This window comes from Haemaphysalis longicornis, unplaced genomic scaffold (assembly GCF_048455015.1).
Source record: "Haemaphysalis longicornis isolate Haplotype H1 unplaced genomic scaffold, Haemaphysalis longicornis Haplotype H1 scaffold_1, whole genome shotgun sequence".
Lineage (NCBI taxonomy): Eukaryota > Metazoa > Arthropoda > Arachnida > Ixodida > Ixodidae > Haemaphysalis > Haemaphysalis longicornis.
In genome coordinates this window covers 350,530,467-350,549,760 of record NW_027526203.1, presented here as the reverse complement: position 1 = coordinate 350,549,760, position 19,294 = coordinate 350,530,467, and the positions used below count along the sequence as shown (strand labels likewise).

The 19,294-nt window shown below is 46.5% G+C and overlaps 1 protein-coding gene across 1 annotated transcript; it reads right to left on the bottom strand.

The window, feature by feature from the left end:
• Window positions 1–4,268: 4,268 nt before the first annotated feature.
• On the bottom strand, window positions 4,269–18,846 carry LOC144154323 (uncharacterized). Its single transcript, XM_077685839.1, has 5 exons — window positions 16,060–18,846; window positions 14,397–14,531; window positions 12,012–12,146; window positions 9,959–10,219; window positions 4,269–8,191 (listed from the first exon to the last, which is right to left on the bottom strand). Exons 1-5 carry the CDS (start codon window positions 17,684–17,686, stop codon window positions 7,410–7,412), a joined length of 2,940 nt encoding a protein of 979 aa, XP_077541965.1. The 5' UTR covers window positions 17,687–18,846; the 3' UTR covers window positions 4,269–7,409.
• Window positions 18,847–19,294: the final 448 nt, after the last annotated feature.

Here is a 19,294-nt window from a genome sequence, read left to right as displayed (position 1 = left end):
CAAAGAAGAGACTACACAGGACTAGCGCTGCATATCAACTGAACTCTATTAGCACACACAAAATGATATATACAGAAACAGCGCATGCGCGAATACAGGGGAAGCCACCAGGAAAAAAAATCAGGGGAAAAAAGCAATCATGGGGAAGTGATTTCTTTTTAAAGGAAGCAGGAAAATAAATGGACTGTGGATATTATTAAGCTCTCATGGGAGCTCACCTGCATTTAACACAGTCCGGAAGCGGGAATAGTTGGGGAAATAGGATAGGAGAAAGAAAAGTAAAGATTAGAAAGGTGAGGAAAGAGTAGAGAAGAGTAGTTCCACTGTGGTCGATTCCGTCGCACACAACACACCACAAACACTGTTGGCTGGCGTAATGCTGCGTCTAGGAGACGAGAAACCTCGAAGGGAACAGTGAAGCGCGGAGGCGAGCATGGTGCGACGAAGAGCGAAGTCTGCGGCGGTCCCGACCGCTTTGGAGACGGGTACTAAGGGGGGGGGGGGGGGGGGCGCGGGAGCTGGCACTTGACCGCCCACACCAGCAGAGCGAAAGCCGGGCGACGTCCAAGGGCCCGCGCTTGCAACGGGCCGCCGAAATGAAGCCCCTCCGAAGCACCGGAGCACGACAAAACACGTCCGCTCAACTTCGAAGCGACGACCGAACTCCCCTGACGCACCGGCAAAAGCTACCTCTCCGAGCGTACGAAGTACCCGCTAATCTACGCGCTACCCTTCTCAGTTGCGGAGAATGCAAAACTGCATCTAACGCGGCAGCATGGCACAAAAGTTCGCTACCTACCACAGGAAAAACTTCACACAACGTTTGTGCACAGCAGTTTTCACGGCGCACTCACAGCAACGGCGGCTGCCATGATGGAATGCGTTGGTTACTAGGTGAATACCGACTACTGCCGCCAACTCTAGTAGGCAAAAAGGCAGCGGGCAACGCTGTGAGGGTGGCATCATGTCAGCGCCCGGGTGTAGCACGGTTTCAATGCACGGGCTGGCCGGGCAGCTTTTGCTCTAGAGTCAGTAGTATTAACTCTATGTGTCTATGTCGTTGTTAAACGACACACGTGATTGGAGCTAGCCAATCGCGTGTGTACGCGTGTCTCCGTGGGTCATCGTGAATAAACGGCCGCTTGGGCGATTAATAGCCACATTGGGGTGCTTTCTGTTCAAGTTGGCGTCGATGTATTTTATATGTGGCTAATTTTGGGCTGCATTGCCATCGTGAACTACCCCGCCTCTCCCACCCCCACCTCTACAACGCTTCTCCCGCCGGCCATGGCGACGCTGAGGAGGAGGCGCATGCCTGAACCATAGCCTGAACTATTTACCAGCGTCTTTTCAGCCTTTCCACGTGTCTGCTTTCCACGTGCTAACAACAATAAGCGCAAAAATTCAGGGAAGTTTGCACTTACGCGCAAGACGAATGGCAAAGCTGTTGTAGGTGATAATTAACGAATACAAAGTTGAGTTGTGGTGTCGTGGTTGACGTCGGCGGCATGGCATTTCAATGACCTTATGTTGAGCAAGGCCAGAGTGAGCACGTCGTTTTGGTAGACGCTTTCGTACACCGGCCACTCTGCATTTGATTGATTGTGGTGTTTAACGCGCCGACGCAACGCAGGCGATGAGGCGCGCCGTAGTGGAGGGCTCCGGATTAATTTTGACCACCTGGGGATCTTTAACGTGCGCGGAAATCTCGCACACACGGGCGTTTTTGCTTTTCGCCTCCATCAGAAAAGCGGCCGCCGCGGCCGGGAATCGAACCCGCGACCTCGGGCTCAGCAGCGCAACGCCTTAGCCACTGAGCCACCGCGGCGGGTCCGGCCGCTCTGCAAGCGTGACATATCGTCTCTAGCGGATGCTTTGCACGCCGAGTCTCTCGAAGCGCAGCCTCTTCCTCGGCCGTGCAAATTATCCGCGGCCGGGCCACGTTGAGTCAATGATCACCTACAGCAGCTTGGGCATTCAAGTCGAGGTTCATCTACGGTACAGAGCGAATGCGCACGACGACACGACGACGAACGAACAAGGGCCGTCCGAGCACCCCGATACGGCGAAAGCTTGGAGTTTTTTTGTTTTGTTTTTTTTGTGATCAGTGTTGGTCAATCCCCGTTGACGAACGCGCTCTCGAGGCAGGCGGCGAACGCAGGAGTTTTTTTGGCCGCCGACTTGGAACAAGCTGGCCGGCGGACGTGTCTTCCCGTAGCTCGGCGATATCCATCGGAATCGGCAGATTTTGTCAGCCATCGAGACCACCCTTATATCTCATGTGGTTAACTAGAATCTGAGGAGTCTCAAGAAGCAATTATTTCAGAAAGCTGACCAACGATTAGATTTTTACAGCGATGAGATGAGGTGGAGCGGCTTAGCCCAACACCGGCGTGGCCGGCCCAGCGCGGAGCCGACATGCCCACGGGTGACACGGAGCGAGCAGCGCGGAAAGAAGCCCTCGAGCAGAAGAAATCCAAAGAGAAACGACAGAACGACGACGAAAGAGAAGCAGAAGTTGTGGAATTTCAGGACCAGCAAGAAACAGCAGAAGGAGGAAAGGAAATGGCAGAAGCAGCCAACCGTGCGAACGATGCACAGAAACCGCGCTTTGGAGTCGTAAATAAGAGAAGACATTCCATCCTCTGCAAAGAAGATGCAATGCTTATTTATTTATTTATTTATTTATTGTACCCTCAGGGCCAGGGGCATTGAAGTGGGTTTTACAAAAAAGGATTCAGAACGTGAGTAAAGGGGAGTACAGGATTCAACGTTTTATGAATAAGCAATTTTAGCTGATAACAAAGTTAGGACACAAAAGCAGAATAAAAGAGATCTAGTGTACATATTATAAATAATCTTAGTATACAATGCTAGCTACGAAGCACATTAGAACACACATGAACAGAAAAAACCGAAAAGGGCACACGTCATAAGTAATCTCAGTTTACAATGTTTGTTACTGCAGCGCGAAACAGCTGATAATCAGTAATCGCAGCAGTCGCGCCAGGAAGCTGGTTCCATTCCTTGCTGGTGCGTGGGACAAAAGATTCAGAACACGTTCTTGTTTGGCATACCGGTATACTGTGCGCATGATCGATGCGAGATGACACGTAGGACGGTGAAAGATAAAGATTAGCTCGGAGGTGTGGGCTGTTATGGAAGATTTTATGAAAAAGGCACAGGCGAAAGAACTTACGAAGAGAAGAAAGGGAAGTCAGTTGCAACGAGTTTTTCATAGCTGTAACGCTTGCTGTTCGATCGTAATTGCGTAGGATAAACCGGGCAGAGTTATTTTGGACTAATTCGAGGTCTTTAATTAGATAAACCATGCTGGGGTCCCAAACTGAAGCAGCATATTACTAGGCTATACTAACATCACTTGTGTCGTTAATTTCACGAAATATCACACAATCATCAGCGAACAGCTGTATGTTTGATGAAACGCAATCAGTGAGGTCATTGATGTAAATTAAAAATAAGAGGGGGCCCAGGACTGAACCTTGGGGTACACCCGAATGAACAGGACATTCTGGGGAATTATACTAGTTGGCTGCAACAAACTGTGTACGGCCACACAAAAAGTGTTCCGAAACCATTTGAACACACCACGATCAAGGTAAAGTTTGCTTAGTTTCAGGAGCAGGAGATTATGGGACACTTTCTCAAAGGCTTTTGCAAAATCCAAGAAAATACAGTTTGCTTTGGAGCGACTGTCAAGAATGCGGTGAAGCTGGTGTGTAAAAGACAATAATTGTGTTTCACACGAAAATCCCTTTCGGAAACCATGTTGTGCATCCGTGAAAAATGAGTTGGATTCCAGAAATGTTACGGTGCTTGTGTACAAGACATTATCAGACCCAAGAAAGGACTACAAGTCAAGAATTACTCGGCGCAGCAGCTTACAAGGGCCGTAGAACAAGCTTGCCCAAACGGAAACAAAAATGTGAAGAATACCATCGTGAAACCCAAATTTGGCTCGAACATAATTGTAAGCACCTCCGACCAAGAGGCAGCCAAGGAATTCAGAAACATCGATGCTCTACAACTAAACGGCAGCAGGCACGAGGTCACCGCATATGTCGCCTTCACAGCGAACGTAGTGAAAGGCGTGGCCCATATGGCTTCGAGCCTGGAACTACAACAGAAGAATGAGCTCCCTAAGAGTAAGGACGACAAACACCAGAATATTTCACGCAAGGATGCTGGGCACCTCGACCACGGCGCTCATCACCTTTGAAGGGGATACAGTTCCAAGGGTTGTATCCCTATCGGAAAACCCCGCGTTTTCCGGCGTTGAAAAAAACGCTGGAACACGCCGGAGGGAATGGAAAACGCCGGAACACGCCGATCACGCCGGGAGCAACGCGGGAAGGACACGCTGGGGGCAGGGCTCCCACGCGGGCGCGCCGGATAGCAAGAATCCTCGCTGGAACGGGGTCCAATGGGCGCTGGAGCGCCACTGCAAGGCTGGACACGCGGGAAGGCCGCGCGCTAGTGCACTACTTCTGTTGCGACGCTCGACGTTGTCTCAAGCCAACGTTAAGCGCCGCGAACGCCACTGATGCTCCGGGATCCCTCGGGTGTTAGCGGCGAATGTCTTGCTGATAAGTCGCAATTGCTTAGCGTGCGCGGAACGGTAGAATTACTAGGAATAGCTTCGTGCGAGTGGAAAGTGTAATTCGCCTACCGTGAAGTTCCGAGAGAACGGCCTCCTCCGACACATCGCCCACCCCCGTTAGGGGTGAAATATTCAAGATCCCAAAGATTGAACTAGCTTCGACGCTTTCGAAAGCCCGGGGTGCTCCCTTCGCGAAACCGTCCCGCGTTAGCGAACACCGCCGATGTCTCGATTTCGAACAAAATAGACACAAACTTTCCGGCTTTTCTACTTGATATCTCCGCAGTTTTGGTTGGCGGTGCGGCTACTTTTTTGTAGTTTTCGTACCTCACCCGAAAGTTCGCCCATCCCGTATTTTTTTTTCACTAGATAGCTCTAATCACTCTAAGAAATCGGCGCAGGTGGACTTCACGACAACGCCCCAGAACGACCATTCAGCGTGCTTAAATGTTTAAATTTGGCGAATGACGAGGCCCAGCATGCGATTGAAGTAAAAAATAGGATCTGCGCTGAGACAACAGCGCACACGCACGCCTTGCACAGTTGTCCTAGGGCAGATCCTAGTTTTTACTTTAATCGCATGCGGGCCTCGTTATTCGCCAAATTCGCACATTTTAGCACGCTGAATGGTCGTTCTGGGGCGTTGTCGTCAAGCCCACCTGCGCCGATTTCTTAGGGTGATTTGGGTGGGCGTTCTTCGTAACTTTACGGTAACTGCAAATCCTCTCGTAATCGCCGTTTGTTATATGCCTGGTTGACGGTTACATATAAAAAAAGACTTAGATACCTTATTCAATATTGACAACTCAACTGGGCAGCCATTACGCTAATTTTTCAATGTTAGCATAATTTTCTAATTCCGAACTAGTGGCTAATGTAACTAATAGCCCAACACATTCGGGGTGTTAAGTACATTTCTGTTGCTATTCGACTTGTAAGATGTTTGTCAGCATCCATCCAAAACCAAATACCTCGCGATAAGAATTCCCCAAAGCATTTTAAAACAAGTTTTGCATTCATTCATTTATTCATTCCTTCATATCAGCCCTGTTCGGGATTTTACAAGAGTGGAATGAAAATAACAAGAAGAAACCATGGATGCCAATAAGTTCAAGCATTGAACCAAAAAGCCATACAACAAAATACAACATACGTGTGAAAGTAATGATGGATCGGCTTACCAACTTTCACTACGCCACCATAGACAATAGAGACACAGCATATATACATATACACATACACACATAGATATACACATACACATATTTGTACACACATATACAGATATACAAAAATGCATACATATAAACCATTCACTAAAGGTTATGACAAAGAGAGCTGGCTTTAAGAATAAAAAATGGGTCCAATCCACGTTGTCAAGGTGGTTGGAAAGCAAAGCTTTAAACGGCACCCACAACAATTGGTCATGCGACTTCACTTGAATTCACAAACATAACTCTACACACAGTGAAATCAGAGATTCTGCCAGCCATTACCTGGACTTCGCGGGGGGGGGGTCCCAAACGCACCAGCAGCGTTAGCCCCGGCCGGGCTAGAGCAGCAGATGCCGCCGCTGTAGCCCGGCCGTGCGTCGACAGAAAACAGAGAGGAGCGTCTTTCCAAAAATGAGACAGCGGAACCTAGCCATCCTGATGTGCTACCTAAGGGCTGCAACACAGGACAAAAGTGCAGACACCAAACAATTCGGCATGTGAGCTTAGCGATTCCCATTTACACAGATTTAAACTAGTTAGTTTAGTAAGTTTGAGAATTGCAAGAAAGCTGAGGGAACTTTTATGATCAATATTTATCAGAACTACTTGCTCCTTTTGCATTTTGTAATACCACTTAAAACACAACCGAATTGGTATTCACCGATTTAGAAAACGAAGACTTATTCGTGGCAAGCAGTGAGCAAAAGTTGGCGTTTCTTTAGAGCCCAGATGTCTGCATGTAGTCTCTACATTTTGTTTTCCCACCCTGCTAAACCAATCCTTAACGTACCTTTGCCATACGACCACTTAATTCCATTGGGTCTCGGTTACTCAGGAGGTGCTTTCAAACAAGTTAATCAAGCCATGTGAGGGAAGCGTGCAATAGACACGAAGATGATCCAAAACAACCCCAAAACAACCATCGCTAAAGCAGACGACATAGCCGTCTCACCGACGTGCTCATGAGGAGGCTCCTCTACACAGGGAACGCTGGGTGGGTGAATTCACCGCGCCATCTACAGTGTGCTCCGTGAGTGAAACCTTTGCCCCCCTCCCCCCCCCCCCCCCCCTTCTCCCTTCGCCACTGTCTTCGCCGTGTTGGGAGTTTGTCGTCTTGCACACCATGAAAGAACCGTTGGCTGGTAGAGGTAGAAAGCTTTGCTTTAAAAAGGCAGTTGTTGACGTTGAGGTTACAAAGTTACAAGCCTTTACCCCCATGAGGGTTACTTGTTATGGCCCTTTCTTGTTACATGACTTTGTTAGGTTTCAGATCACAATGCTGAAATACAAGTGTGAATGGCATTTGATTGATTGATTGTAGGGTTTAACGCACCGACGCAACTCAGGCGATGAGGCGTGCTGTGGTGGAGGGCTCCGGATTAATTTTGACCACCTGGGGATCTGTTACGTGCGTTGAAATCTCGAACACACGGGCGTTTTTGCTTTTTGCCTCCATCAGAAAAGCGGCCGCTGTGGCCAGGAACCGAACATGTGTACTCGTGCTCAGCAGCAGAACGCCTTAGCCACTGAGCTACCGCGGCGGGTGAGTGTGAATGGCAACAGAATGGGTTTCATCAGTCCCGTTCAATCATGTTTGGCATCAGGCATAAAAATGCCTTCTTTTCTTGATTGAACTCAATGTAAATGCAGCTCCTGATAATGTCACTTGGTTCGAGAACTGTAGGAACATCGCTTCCAGACAAAAAACATGGTTTTATGTGCCGAGGAAATGAAGAAGAATCCAAAAATAAAACCTCTCGGCACAGCAAAAAGCACTTGCTGCATCCGCAGCGTGATGCCAGCACTATTTTTTCTATCCTAAAGCAGCCTTTGCACGTTTCCACAAACGTGGTGTCACTCTTTGTGGGCCTCTTATACAGGGTGCTGTGATAGATTTGATGCTTAACTATCAGTTTGTCGTAACACTCAACCTTCTCATAGCCAAGCTCATTCAAAGCATCCCTTTCAGGGGTGCTAAGAATGGCATGCTTGTTGCGCCCAAGCAACGTGGCATCACCCTCCTGAACTGCACTGGAAACTTGTGCATGTTCCAAGAACTCCTTGCAAATGCTCTTCTCATCTTCGGTAAGCATGCATCCAACTGCTAAGCAGCTATCCAGGCACTGCTCCATTACAACACGCTCCACAACCTGGTGAGGTAGTCCATTCGCTGCTGTAATGGACTTTACAAGTTTGCCGTTTCCACCTTCAAACGTGAAACAGGAATTGGCCCACAATGGTCCCAGGTCCCGGACGCTGTCACCAAGATGCAGCAGGGAATGCACGTTGAATGTCGCTGCCGTGGGCTCGAACAATGGTGGTGCGCACCGCTCCACAAAGGCAAACAGGAGGCACTCTGAAATTGATAAAGCATAACAACCAGGGAACAATGTTACAAGAACCATGGGAGTTGCAATTCACCCACACGAAAAAAATGGATGCTAGTGGGTAGCATGTCACATCTGCATCAAACAACATTAATGCCAGCACATATTTATAAAAACATCTGAAATCAGTCATAAAGAGTAAGCACTAAATTGGTGCGCTTAATATTTCACTAAGATAACTTCTTATAGGCACACCAGTCAAAATGACAGCACTTGAAAAGGACATTATGCGGTTAAAAGAAAAAAAAAATCCTGGAGACACCTTTGTCTGCCTAAGTGGATTAAAGATGAAAGCATTCGGGCTTCAGCTGGCATTTTAGGCCTCTGCGCACCTGCCTTGTTCCTGTACTTCTGTGGCTGACCAAGCTCAACCGACATAGAAATTGGCAGTAAACCCCCTTGAAGATGGGTTTACTCTACATGCCTAAGTGGCAGCTGCTGATGGGGAGTTGAACCATCAGTTGCCAAAATCTATGCTGCCTCTGTCGACACCACCATAGTGGAAATTTTCATTGCTGCACTAAGGGTTTTCATTGTTACTGTTTTCATTTTTTATTCAAGAAATTGGCCAAAAATTTCGAACTCCAAGCTCGTATCTCCTTCAAAAAGTTTGGTAACAACCCAGAATACAATGACAGCTAGTGAGTGTACAGGTACCGTCAAAAGTAATTGGAGCATGGGAGCTGTGGCCGAACTGCATAGGAGCGCCGTGTAGCTACACCGGCGGCAAACGAATGGACGACAACACGCATGCGTGGCTGCCGACGCCGATAGCTCATCTAAACTTCTCAACCCACTTATTTTAACATGGCTTCCAGCGTTGTCCGCAGCATACTGGTCCCAGCAATGGCACTGATAGCAGAGGCGGTATTTGGCAGCGTCGCTCACACACTTTCAGCCCACGCAAGCTGCTGGAAAAGTGTCGCAGTCGCAAGTGACAATTTTTCTTTTCTAATATTTTTACATCGGTTTGCTAACAACGCGTCATTGCCGAGACCAGTACGCTGCGAACAACGCTGGAAGCCACGTTAAAAGAAGTGGGTTGAGAAGTATAGAGGGGCTATCGGTGTCGGCAGGCACGCATGCGTGTGTCGTCCATTCGTTTGCTGCCGGTGCAGCTACATTGTACTCCTATGCGGTTTGGCCACAGCTCCCATGCTCCAATTACGTGTGACGGCAACTGTACATGCATGTGCAGATGCACTGAAACTTCTTTTCATAAACATAAGACAGATAATAAATCTCTGTTTTTGAGAGAACATAATTCCAATTACCGATTCTTTTCACAACACATCACGACCCCCCATGAAAAGAAGAATCGCAATACCCCTCCTTGAAGGTAATCAATGGCATGCGACTGTACTCTGCTCTCTGCACAACCACCACATTCTCTTATGCATAGTAGGGTCATGGTACTGCTCATCAATTGAGGTGTGATTGAGTCTCTCGCTAAGAGGAAGTAGGTCATGATTACATTTCCCCTTCATCAGAAACAGAAAAGCTGCTTTGGCTAAAAATTGAACTCATGCTTGTGTTCACAAAAACAGCATCGTAACCTTAGCTGCCACTGCTGGGGCAGTATTGACAACCATGAATGGTAAGTGTTTTTATAAAATGCCCAGGACAATAAGGGGGATCTTGTCTCAGCTAACAAAGCCTGGATGTGAATTTTTAAAAATTTAACACAGTGCAAATTTTGTTATGTAAAAGCATCACAGTGTTCAGCGAGCAATTACCTGCACGGTCAATTTCTCCTGGGCTGATAGCTTCCTGAAGAAGAATGTGCACTGCTTCCGACAACTTCGACAGGTGGCGCCAATACTCCAGTGGAAGCACACCATCAAGGCAAGGAAGTGCGTAGTACAGGAGCCAATTCCTCCATTCCGTTGCCTTCCACTGAATGCGCACACCGATCGGTCGGGGTAGCCTTGTCACACAATGAGGAGGGTGAATGCTGAGCAATCGCTGATTGACTTTCTTCAAGGTTGGCGGGTCACCTGCATTGAAAAGTTGAGATAAGTACTATTTGTAATCGCTTTCATTGACATTATAACTGCTTCTTATAAAATCCTGACCAATGAGTGCATCAAAACTATGAATAAATTTCGTTCCAATACACCGCTTAAAACAACTGGCTAGGCTTCGTGCTTGTTATGAAAAAAAAAAAAAGAACAGAAGTCACAATACATGTATTGCCATAGATTAAATGTTTGATGCTACTAATGTAAAGCTGGGAACAAATCTGTTTATAGGGACCAGTCACTGCTCACAGGGCGTGACGAATAAGTGCACCCAGCGCCACCCCTCGGAATCTTGAGCAAACTTAGGGTCAGTGGGAGCCAGACGGCGGGTGCGCGTTCATATGTTCGACACCTCTCGGTTGTTTGTTTTTGCGATTCTGCGACTGTTTTTGAAAGGTGTCTCGTGCTCGAAAACTGTTCTGGCAAATAGTTTCCCCACACCTCAAGTGCTTCTGTGCGGTTTCTGCACAATTACAGGGCTAGACTACTAGTTTCGGCCTCACGTGCGCGAGAAGAGGCAGACATTGTACGTTGCCAGGCGCAAGTACGCCGTGAAAGAAATTGACGAGAGAGACATCGTAGCGAACTGACATTTTCAGCAAGGGAAGCGTATCTACAGCGCTTCTTTCCAGGTTTTCGTGTACCACGGCTCCAGCGTATACAAAGGCGCTTCACGACAGGGGCGTGTTTGTGTTGTAGCTGTTTTGGCGCACCCACACTACTGTTACTTTTTCTGTGGCCCTTCTCCAGCTCGGTTGGTGTTGTCAGTGATTAACAACGCATTCTAAACGTTATTAGCTGATGACACAAAGTTAATCCAGTTTCACCCAGTGTGCAACCTGCTGATACAGCAGAGCTGCGTGTTGTCTTACGAAGATTCCGTTTAGTTTCGGCTTCTTTCTTAGAGTAATGTTAGTCGTCTTAGCAGTAAATGTGATTCAATTTGTTCCGGCCATTACGTATTCCCCATAAAAGTATTTCCTCCTCCTCTCCCTCCTCTGCTTAAAAAAATAATCTGAACTTTCAGAGTACCCGAACGCATTAAAGGAGTCAAATAACGCGTTTGATATCTTGCCACGCTCTCGCTTGGAATGCGTGGCCGAACACTGTGCTATTTCGGGAACCAAGTAAGGCAGTAGACGGGACGCTTGTTGACATTGATTTAGCACCACCCGGGAATTGCTGTGAGCATATTCCTGTGCCGCCTTCTGGCCTCCATTCGGTGCCGTGAATGTCGCTAAAAAAAGGGTTACTGCTGAAAAAACAATAGTGGCGGAAGCCGTAATACCTTGTGTTCTGTGAATACTACTGCATGCGATTCACAAATACTGCAGTCTGCGATATGTATGAACCACTGAAAGCAAATGTTTTAGTTTTTCGTACTGCAGAAAGCCATTTCTTGTGACGCTCATTCTCCTACGGCTGCCCGGGAAACCCGGGCTGCCCTTCATGATTTTGGCGGTCCTTCACGCAGCAGATGGGGCGCTGCCACGAATTCTTTCCTGCAGCATTTTGATCCTTTCGGACACTGCAGCTTGCCATTATCACAATGTTTTTTTAAAAAACGTCCGCCACAGAGTGCAGAACCGAACGCAGCGTGCGTGTTTTCACATGCACTGAACGGCTGGTCGCGACCTCCACTGACCCAAAGAGGCGGCGCTGCAATTGCGGCAGTGTCCGGTGCCTATAAATAGCATTCGAATATTTTTTCTGCCTATGCAGATTGCACTTCATGCTACCATATGTTGAACCCATGCATGGTACATACCAATGTAGTATGCTGGTATGCTAGTGGGGTTCCCCTTCATCGGGTTGTAGAACATCAGTTCCGTCACTTGCTTGCACACTCCTTGCAGCACACAGTGCATGTAGTCGACACTTACACCATGGACCAAATTGAAACCTATAAAATGTCAAGCATAGGAACAAAACATTGGAGTCAAGAAGTGTGACCCAACTGTTTGCGAAGGCAACTTGTTCCCTCCAAGAAATAGATCAATACTAAATACCAGAGAAGAAACAAATGAATGTTTAGCAAGGTGCCATTAAAGGAGCCATGAAGACAAAATACAAGTTTGGTTTATTAGAAAGGCTGCTTTGTCCTGATAAAAATGATACCGATTTCATCGCAAACTTCCAAAAAATAACGGAGATATTAAAGAAAACGTGTGGAGCTGTGGCGACTCGCTAGCCGGTTTCCAGCAACTTTTCTATGACGTCACAGAATCTTGTTTGGGCGATTGACGGCGGCCGAACTAATCAATCGCCAGGACACGTGACTGGACGATTGTAGTGGGGCCGTCAGTTCCGTTTGATCGAATCACTCGAATGCTAACGTGCACCTAACCCACTGAAAATTATGTTTTTAGTGCTGGCCCATATGACGTCACTCACGCCGAATACACGTCACTGTGGCGCGAAATTTGAAAGTTCTTAAGTATTTCTTGCATTTTTATCGGTTAAAAAACGTCTTTCGTGGCTGGAATGGAGCTGAGTGAGGTACTGAAGCCTAGCGCCTTAAAGTTAAACAAAGTTGTATTTTCTCTTCATGGACCCTTTAAGTGGGCTTGCAGTTTACTTCATACAGAAATGGGAAATGAGAAGTGATTTTTATTAGTAATTTATTGGCACCTCATTTTGCAACATGGAGAGAAGGGGAAACAGCCCAGACACAAGAAGGCTTGCATTCATTTAATTATCAAGAAGTCTACGCTCTTCTTAGTCTGCTGTCTGCATTTCTCAGTGGCCTGGGTAGGCCCTGACAAAAAAAACCCTTAACCAGTTATACCTATACTAACTTGAAAAAATTACTTTAAAAGGGCACTAACAGCTCAACAATTTTATCTTTTGACTGATTTGATTTTTCCGATATTATTTATCAACAAGAAAAATGCAATCAAAAATGCCATTTCCCTCCTACTATTTTCCCTGTTGATATGCTATCGACTACAACAACTCCTTGGCGAGTCCACAAGACTAAATCGGCGAAATGTTGGCACGATTAACCTGTACATCCCTTCAGTGAACAAAAAAAAAGACGATGGCAACCATGAAATGGGTGAAAATCACAATTTTGAAAGCTGGGATAGAATAAAAACGCATCGCAAGTCAGTGTAACATCATTACAATAGTTGGGCCAGTGGCTGTAAGTGACTCAACGTTCTCTGTTTTCCCAGTAAACAGGGTAAACGTGCACTCATTAGTAAAATAATGAAGTACATGAGAAAAACTGCGGAATGCAGCCACAAATATGATTTTGACTACTCGACATCAGCATCCTTTCAATGCTCTGATTACTCATTGATCACTGATCAGACTACTATTCGTACGTCGCAGACATCACTGCTGACATGATGTAATTGGAGATTTGAAAGTTGGTCAATAATTAAAATCCCTTTATGGTGAGAATGTCTTTAGAAGCCTGAATGTACTTGAGTGAGTTTAAAAAGGCTAGTTTGTTCAAATAAAACAACAATATATGTTGCTTCATTGTCCCTAAGTAATTTGCCTTCCATCCCTAGAATAAATTTAAGGCCAAATATTTGAAACATGTTCATGGAAAATTCTTAGCTTGTTATGCAAGCAAAGAAGGGGGAAAAAGGTGGACAATATTTCTTTGTCCATACCACCGCAAGATTACAACATAAGGAAAATGTGGAAATGCACATTTGCAGACACTAGCTTTTCAGCACAAAAAGCAGTCAAAAATTATACAGATCCACAGCAATAACAGGGATCACTACACTCCTTGCACCCAGAAATGGGCCAAGTTTTGAAGATGGTGATATGCTTTTGCCCCACAGATGTGCCACGCAAAAGTCTTAAAAGTGTAGTTGCATCTAGATGCACAGTGCTACTGGAAATTGGGAGTAAAATTATTTGCCTTCGTATATGAATATTTTTTTAAACGTCTGGAATGATTTAATCACCCCATGTCGATGACAGGACAGTAAAAATGCAATTGCACTCTAGCATGTACCTTTGGTTTCTTTTTAGATGATGTTCAATCAGTGAACATTACGGATTTATTGGTGGAGTAATCGACTAAAGGAATTAACTAATGAGGCTAAACATTTTTAAATGTGATCCAGCCAAGTCTGCAGGAAGCTCCATACAGTAGACAATTTCACAAAACACCCGGTACAGCACTCACCTCGCAGATTCATCAAGGCTGATGGTCCATTGAAGCCGTTGAACCTTTCATCTTGAACAAAGGCCATGTGCATGTCGCGCACAACTCCAAGATGTGTTCTAGGTTCTGTTTGTTGGCTGGTGTAGCGCAAGCTGCCTGGAAGTGAGAATAATTTGCTTGACACATTTCAAATTGCATTTCAGTGTTGATAGCTACTTGCAAAAACGCATGGCATATAGGCAACAGGAGAAAGTGGGGAAAAGTGAACAAGCATGTACTGGGAGTGTATAGTTCCCAGCAACAGTAGCTGCTGAAAACACATACCTGTATAAAAGACCCCTTTTTACACTTCTGGAAAGTAGCAAAATTCACCTGCTCTCAGGGGCTGCTCTGCTAATGTCAGATCTATAGTATAGCTTGGGACGCAGCCAGAGGGGGGTTTTGAACCCCCTTTGAAATTTTTTTCCACGCAGGGTGTAAGCTAGGCTTGGAGTTTCTTCGGCAAAACTCCGCTATTCCAATTTTCCAATAACTCGTAAGCCCCTGCGAAAAGAATATTCGGGCTACGGCCCTGCATGTACCAGTTGATTTTGCAATAGCATTTGTAGTGAAGAATGCAACCAAACAACAAATGTAAGCTGAAGTAAAAATGAGAGAAGCCCTCTGTACGAGTGATTTACTCACCCTGACTTGTGCTCGTATTTGTAGCTTCATTGTGCTCCTCATATTAAACACATTCCAACTAGCCACATTACTTTGCTTATGCAAACATGCCTGCCAATGCAATGTGGCAGTTCAGCTACCCCTCCTAAGTTGTGTTTTTCAGTAGAGCAGGACCAATTTCAATAGCGAAAATGGAGACTGTAGTGTTACAACGACTTGCGCTCCCTAATTGAAGGTTTAGAGAACTCACACTTAGCAAATTTAAAAAAAAAAAAAAAAAAAACTTCTCCTGGCACAGTCACATTCCATGCTGCACTGAGTTTAGTGGCCTTTTAGCATTGAGTATTACTGTCAGCTGTTTTCATGGCAATTCACCACAGTAAAACAAAAAGGTAGCGCCACGCAAAATCTAAATGGGAAATAAAAAAACGGCTTTATTATTTAAATACTCTGGCCCTACTTCATATCTGAACAAAATTTCTGCAAGCAAAGGTTACTGCAACAGTATTCTGTCTAACCCCATTTCCTTTTTAGCTTTCTCAAACGGTGTAGCGGAGCACCTTTAAAGGGTAACCACATGAAGCGACAGCGACGAGCACCTGAAAAATGTAACTCAATAGGTACAGCACACAGGCAGTGTGGGCGACAGCACCAAGTGAAAAGAATTAACACAGTTCTGCTAATGCTCTCTGTCACTGTTGCTCATTTGTGGGCTGCTTCTGGCAGGCTAAACGTCGCTGTCGTCACCCCCAGTGCCCTTTGCATAATTTTCTAGCTCACCACTTGCCAACACTGCTTGTTTGCTGTACCGATTGGTGTTGGCTGTACCCACTGAGTTGTGTGTTTTTTGCATTGCTCATCGCCGTAGCTGCGTGTGGTTACCCCTTTAGAGTGAAATAAGATTCAGCAATGCAGGTCTGTAGTTAACCTGCAATGAAATTTACACAACATTGTGATAAATTTGAGTGCCACGACAATACCACACTTGGAACTAAGTAATGAATGCTGGCAAACCAATTACCTCCACTGCGGGTAGTCGACGTGAAGCACCGAGGGCAGCCGTGGCAACCGTTGTGAAGAATCATATTCATTACAGCTGCCCGTGCCGGTGCATCCACAGCACAACACAGTACGAACACTCTAGAACAGTGCACAGAACCTTCGTGCTCCCACACAATCGGTGTCATGGCTGAGATTTCGTCCGTGAACCTTGACAGAAAGGTTTGCATTTCGGGGTGTCCGGGCCCAAACCAAAGTCCAGCCAGCACGGGATGTTTAAATCGCACACTCGGTGGGAGTTCATTTAGAGTGAACTGTAGGGGCCACATGGATGTTTTTGAGGACTTGAAGACAGGGCTTCCATCAGTGTTGATAGTAAGGGTGAGATCATCCACACCTAATTTTTCATTTTCCCTCAACTCACGGAATGCTGCACCACTTACAATGTCTGTGACTTCATCGCCGCATTGTTCACTTCGCAATGCAAGGCCTTCTGCGAGGCTGTCCTTGGTGTTTTGCACCAATGTACTCAGCTGCTTTCGCACGTTCAAAGTGATGAAAAAGTTTGATTTGTTACGGGCACTGGCCACCGAAACTTTTCTGTCACAAACTTCGCAGAGTCCATCACCGTTCTCAACTTTCAGCACGTCTCCACACTGCTCACAGCGATACCAGTAGCGAACTACATCCTCCTTTTGTGCTGACCACAGCTTTCGGAACATATATTCGCTCCGTGGTAACACCTCCATTCCTGCAATACTGTTGACTAGTTTTGCCAGGTCACCCAATGCCGACCACGTTAAGCCGTGCGCAATCGCGAAAGACATGGCCATAGCGGCAGCACCTGCTTTTGAAGTGCCAAGGTTAGGCAGCTTTTCAGTGCTTAGCTTAGAGAACGACGATGAAAGGATTTCTTCCTCGGTTAGAGGTGGTAGTGAGGCGCCGGCGGTACCGCTGCTGAAGTGCCAATCTGCATCGTCAAGATCCTCGTCGTCGAGGCTCTCGTAGTCCGGATCACCGTGTTCTAATCCCTGATCGTCGACATCGTCGCAGTGCGGATTCTCGCCGTCGGGGCTCTTGTAGTCCGAATGACCGTGTTCGAGTCCCTGATCGTCGAGATCGTAGCAGTGCGGATCCTCGCCGTCGGGGCTCTCGTAGTCCGGTTCACCGAGTTCAAATCCCTGATCGTCGACATCGTCGCAGTGGGGATTCTCGCCGTCGGGGCTCTCGTAGTCCGAATGACCGTGTTCCAGTCCCTGATCGTCGAGGTCGTCGCAGTGCGGATTCTCGCCGTCGAGGCTCTCGTAGTCCAGATGACCATGTTCCAGTCCCTGACCGTCGAGATCGTCGCAGTGCGGATCCTCGCCGTCATCACGAAAATTTTGCATCGTGTCGTCAAAGGCACGATTTGTGGAATCTTCAGATGCATCGTCCAGCCGTGCGGAGAGATCATCCCGGGAAGTGGCCGATCGTGCCACATCGCTTGCGGCAACGGTAGATGGCCCCGAATCGTCAGTTGGCGCAGTTTCCAGGGCGTGCTGCAGCCGCTGCTTCTTCGAGCGCGCATACCAAGTCGACTTGGGCACAGTGAACTCACTGTTTTCGTGCAAGTACTTTTTGCGCGACTTTCGTTTGGGAGCGCTCGCCATATCCGGAGCGTCGACTATGGCGAGGGCAACTCCGTGAAAGTTGTCGCGTGGGAAAACCAGGAAAACGCTAGGCTTTCATTATCACCTGGATTGGGGTGCCCAGAGAACAGTAAAAGTAAAGCGTGGCTAGGAGGCGGTGCCGTGCCACGGTGCCTACTCAAGCCATAAACGTTGACTCAAGCTGCATCGATAGACGGGGCGCACACTAATTTACCGCAGTTCGCACCGTCTTAATAGCGTTTTCAATTTCAGGTTACGATGTTCTCACGCACGGAGTAGTCTAACGTAACTCAAAACATAGGTAAAAGTTCCGTCGCGCGTAACTTTAATATCTAGGTTAGAAATTATGTCGGACGAAACCTAGAAAAGTGGATGCTACCATTCATATGAAAAAAATCTGATACTAATTTCTAGAACTAGTTCTCGGTTCTGCTGGTCGTAGCTAATTTTTTACTGTATAATGCAGCTCCAATTTCATTTTCGGGTTGCGGCGGACGTATCTTTAATTGTGGGAAAGGGTGTCAGACGTATATTTAATAAACAGTTTCGGTTACGCCGGGTGGCGTAATATTTGGCACTGCGTTTTTTCCAATGCCTCCCATTGGTTTTTTCTGTGGTTTTTTCTTATCCTAGACTGCATAGAGCTATAATTATATAAAACTCTGCCCTTGAGTTTTGACTGCAGACAAATACGAGCAGCAGAATGTAACTTCTTCGTATTGGTGTGTGCTGTGCTACCACCTTGCGCTAAGTGATGATGTAATATCTTCATGAGAAAGAAAAAGAACACAGTGCAAATTCAGTGGTATGTAAAATAAGCAATAAAATGCGCTATGACATTTTATGTAGATACTGCGCTGGGCGCGATGTATTTATTTCATTCGTGTGCATCACGGCGCAATGACTACGGACACTAATTTTTACTCTGTGGCTCTAACTACAAGCTAAAATGAGCAAAATCGCTCACACAATGCAGGCAAACAAGTGTATTATAGTGCCCCTACGTGTCTCGTGCGTCTGACTGTGTGGTACTTTTTTTCTTTGCCTTACTTTCCACCGCAGCTTTAGTAAACTCATTCACAGTCGTCCACAGGCTTATCCGGCACATCAGGTTCGACCTTGGTGTGGAATATCTGAAGTTCCAGGAAAAAATAATTCAAGCGATTGGGGGGACTTAAGTGCCCCCTTACACTTGGAAGAAATGCAGAATTACGGAATAAATTAATTAGCTTCATTACACCAAAGCAGGAAGACACGATAAGTGAATTTGAAGCACTGCCACAGTGGACGACTGTACCTTAGCTAGCTTTCCTCCCGAAATTTACGTCTCTTTTCCCAGAGTGTGTGCCCCGGCTGCACTATTTTTATACTGAAGGCACAACTTCTTTGTTGAAGCTGCCCAGGAGATTCGGAACCATTGCATTTTCTGGCCATGCAAGCTTGCGCAGTGATGCCCGCGATAAGAACGGCCGCGGTTTTAAATCGCTCGGTGCACGAATGCGTAGTTATGGACGTGTACTACAAACAGTTCACGGTGTTATAACAGAACCTAACAGAGATATATGCTTTATAGCCCGACCTTTTATCGATCCATGAAATTCCTGTGGT

Excerpts from the sequence above, each read along its gene's own strand:
- LOC144154323 (XM_077685839.1), bottom strand. The coding sequence starts at position 17,686 with ATGGCGAGCGCTCCCAAACGAAAGTCGCGCAAAAAGTACTTGCACGAA. Across the intron at positions 10,220-12,011 it reads CATACCAGCATACTACATTG|GTGACCCGCCAACCTTGAAG; the intron begins GTATGTACCATG and ends TTTTCAATGCAG. Across the intron at positions 8,192-9,958 it reads AGGAGAAATTGACCGTGCAG|AGTGCCTCCTGTTTGCCTTT; the intron begins GTAATTGCTCGC and ends TATCAATTTCAG.